This window comes from Echinops telfairi, unplaced genomic scaffold (assembly GCF_000313985.2).
Source record: "Echinops telfairi isolate 266 unplaced genomic scaffold, ASM31398v2 ScPeMD7_7463;HRSCAF=8501, whole genome shotgun sequence".
In the NCBI taxonomy this organism is placed as follows: domain Eukaryota; kingdom Metazoa; phylum Chordata; class Mammalia; order Afrosoricida; family Tenrecidae; genus Echinops; species Echinops telfairi.
Window position 1 is genome coordinate 2,166,748 of NW_022111363.1, and position 3,424 is coordinate 2,170,171.

The window sequence follows — 3,424 nt, forward strand, 5'->3', positions numbered from 1 at the left end:
GTGTCTCCAGTGTTGTCCCCTGTAGGGCTGTGGGTCAGTGAGGGATGTCGTGTCTCACAGTGGGGCCGGCCATGTGGTGCTCTCTGTGGACTGGCTGTTCTGAGCGGGAATCTCGTCAAGGCTTGGTGGGCCAGGAGGTGCTCCACTCTCTCTTCCTCCCCCTTCATCTGCTCCCGTGTGCTCTGATCAGACATGCCCCTCTCCCGCAGCTGCAGCTTCAGTGCTGTCCTGAGTGAATTCTTCTGGCCCCATGCAGGTTTGACCGCACCCTGGGGGGCCTGGAGATGGAGATCCGACTGCGGGAGCATCTGGCCGGGCTTTTCAATGAGCAGCGGAAGGGCCACGGCTCAAAGGACGTACGAGCGAACCCCCGTGCCATGGCCAAGCTGCTGCGTGAAGCCAATAGGGTCAAGACGGTCCTGAGTGCCAACGCTGACCACATGGCTCAGGTGCTCACTGCGTTCCCACCTACGGGGCGAGGCTGACTGTGTGACCCTGTCCCTCTTGCCATCCCTCATGCCGCCCTTCCACACCCCTGCTCCTTAGTCTTTAGTCCACCAGTGAGGATGCCCTGACACCCTCGTCCTCCCTCAGATCGAGGGCCTGATGGACGATGTGGACTTCAAAGCCAAGGTGACTCGAGCGGAGTTTGAGGAGCTGTGCGCAGACCTGTTTGAGCGGGTGCCCGGGCCTGTGCAACAGGCGCTGCAGAGTGCGGAGATGGGTCTGGTGAGGAGGTCACTGTAGGCAGCAGGGGGCTGGGCGTGCAGAGGAGGGGGGGACTCACCGCTCCGTGCTCGCTCACCTGTGCTCTGTCCCGTCTGCAGGATGAGATTGAGCAGGTGATCCTGGTGGGGGGAGCCACGCGGGTACCCAAGGTGCAGGAGGTGCTGCTGAAAGCTGTGGGCAAGTGAGTGTGGGGACTGAGCCTCTGGGGGTGGTCGGCCTTGGGCAGGGCCCAGCGCCGAAGTCTGGACAGGTGCTGAGAGCCGGGCCTCTCGCAGGGAGGAGCTGGGGAAGAACATCAACGCGGACGAGGCTGCCGCCATGGGGGCTGTGTACCAGGCAGCGGCACTCAGCAAAGCCTTCAAGGTGAAGCCCTTCGTCGTCCGGGACGCCGTGATCTACCCCATCCTGGTGCGTAACATACACCCTTAACCTGTCCAGGGTTTCCCCTCCTGCTGGCTCTAGCTTATCCCTTTCTTGGTACCAAGGGGAGCCCATCCTTGCCCCCAGAGTGGGCTTCCATTCTCGAACACGCCTTCTCTCTGCCTGCCGTGCAGGTGGAGTTCACGAGAGAGATGGAGGAGGAGACGGGGGCTCGCAGCCTGAAGCACAATAAGCGTGTGCTCTTCTCCCGCATGGGACCCTACCCACAACGCAAGGTCATCACCTTCAACCGCTACAGCCAGGACTTCAACTTCTACATCAACTATGGCGACCTGGGCTTCCTGGGGCCCGAGGATCTTCGGTGAGCCGGGGAAGTGGGAAGCTAGGAGGGGCTGCCAGGTGACCTGAAGGCTGGGGAGAAGGGAGCATCTGGGGGTCTGTGGGCTGAAGACAGGGCAGCAGGCTGGGGCTGGGTGGGAGGCACTTCCTGCAGCGAGTGCCCCCTCACGAAGTGGGCAGGCAGGCTCTCTCAGTCACGTCTCCTCACCACGCAGGGTCTTTGGCTCCCAGAACCTGACCACCGTGGCGCTGAAAGGTGTGGGCGAGAGCTTCAAGAAGTATCCCGACTACGAGTCCAAGGGCATCAAGGCGCACTTCAACCTGGACGAGAGTGGTGTGCTGAGCCTGGACAGGGTGAGGGCACAGGAGCCCCTCATCTGCCCGTGTGGGGGGCTGGGGTCCGGCCCGGGTGGGGAGGGGACCAAGCATGAGAGTGCCAGTGTCTGCTGCACACAGGGCTCGCGTGGGCCTTCTCGGGGCTGTAAGTGCTCACGGGTCCCCCACGTGTCCGGGAAACCGGGAGTGGTGTGGCACCCGTGTGGGAGGAACGGTGTGAGTGACATGTTGGGGAGAGGACAAGGCCCTCACAGAGCAGAGAAGGAGGTAGGAGCCCTGGTGCGGGGGGTGGGGACAGACACAGACTGAAAGGTAGGAGCTTGGCTGGGAATCGCCCTGCAGCTGTGCACCCGAGGGAGAGTCCTCACCGGAAAAATGGCACCGCGGCCTGTGGGCACGCCTCACTGTCTTCGTTTGGAATCCCCATTTCCAGGTGGAGACCGTATTTGAGACGCTGGTGGAGGAGAGTCCAGAAGAGGAGTCCACGCTCACCAGTAAGATGGGCTCTGACTGCGTGTGGACCCCTGCGGGGATGGCCTCGTGTTGCTGGGACACTGGGGACGTGGAAGCCCCTTGTGTGCATTTGGGGAATCAGACGGGGTCTTGCCTTTGGGGTTAGCAGCTAGAGTCACTTTGGTCCCCTTTTGTTCTGCCCTCCCCCCAGAACTGGGCAACACCATTTCCAGCCTGTTTGGAGGTGGTACCACGCCAGAGGCCAAGGAAAATGGGACCGAGACAGTCCAGGTGAGCCCAGGATGTGGCAGTGAGGGTGGGTGTGGAAGATGGCGCCTGGATGTGGGCGTGGCAGCAGAGGCAAGGAGCTCAGGGTGTCACAGCCGCCCTGCTCCTCGGGCTCCACTCTCGTTCTTGTCTGTCCTGGCGGTCCACGGCCCATCTGCAGACTCTCCCCTTTGTCCATCTAGTCTGCTGAAGGGCAGGCAGCCTGCCCGCGCCTGTCCTGCAGTGTCTGTCCACCCCGCTGTGTCTGCCATGGCCGAGGCCTGTCCGGAGCCACGGACCCTGCTGGTGACCTTTGTCTGGTGGCTTTCAGGAGGAAGAGGAAGGCCCTGCTGAAGGGAGCAAGGAAGAGGCCGGGAAGCAGGCAGAGGTGAAGGAGGAAGCTGAGGCCCTGTCGGAGGATCCCTCTCAGCCCCCACCCCCTGAGGGGAAGGCACCCCCCGCTGGAGAAAAGGTTGCAGAAAAAGAAGATGGGGAGCAGTCGGAGGCCAAGGTGAACCATGGGCCTGGGGAGGCCGGGGTGGGGCCCAGAGACGAGGGCACAGTGCCTGTGCTTCCCCTCAGGTCCCCTGGAGCCCACCCTGGGGGCGAGCAGAAGGGTCTGGGCTTTTCCTAGATTTCCTGCTGTTTTTCCTCCCAGAAGCCAGGTGAAAAGGGAGAGGCGGGCCCTGAGAGCGACCCACCCACCCCAGAGGAAGGGAAGAAGCCCAAGCCGGCCCGGAAGCAGAGAGTGGTGGAGGAGATAGGGGTGGAGTTGTCCATCCTGGATCTGGTGGACTTGCCAGAGGATATGATTGCTCATTCCATACAAAAGTGAGTCAGGGCTGTGAGTGTGTGTGTGTGTGTGTGTGTGTGTGCTCATTCCATACAAAAGTGAGTCAGGGCTGTGAGCGTGTGTGTG

The 3,424-nt window shown here is 62.1% G+C and overlaps 1 protein-coding gene across 1 annotated transcript in view; it reads left to right on the top strand.

Annotated features, from left to right (window-relative positions):
* The window catches only part of HYOU1 (hypoxia up-regulated 1), a 12,513-nt gene that overhangs the window by 5,853 nt on the left and 3,236 nt on the right, over positions 1-3,424 (top strand). Inside the window, exons 8-17 of the mRNA XM_004712833.2 lie at positions 257-449; positions 595-729; positions 828-910; positions 1,005-1,137; positions 1,284-1,471; positions 1,665-1,803; positions 2,219-2,279; positions 2,450-2,529; positions 2,837-3,016; positions 3,164-3,336. Of these exons, the coding sequence (XP_004712890.1) occupies positions 257-449; positions 595-729; positions 828-910; positions 1,005-1,137; positions 1,284-1,471; positions 1,665-1,803; positions 2,219-2,279; positions 2,450-2,529; positions 2,837-3,016; positions 3,164-3,336 (1,365 nt within the window). The remainder of the gene's footprint in view (positions 1-256; positions 450-594; positions 730-827; positions 911-1,004; positions 1,138-1,283; positions 1,472-1,664; positions 1,804-2,218; positions 2,280-2,449; positions 2,530-2,836; positions 3,017-3,163; positions 3,337-3,424) is intronic.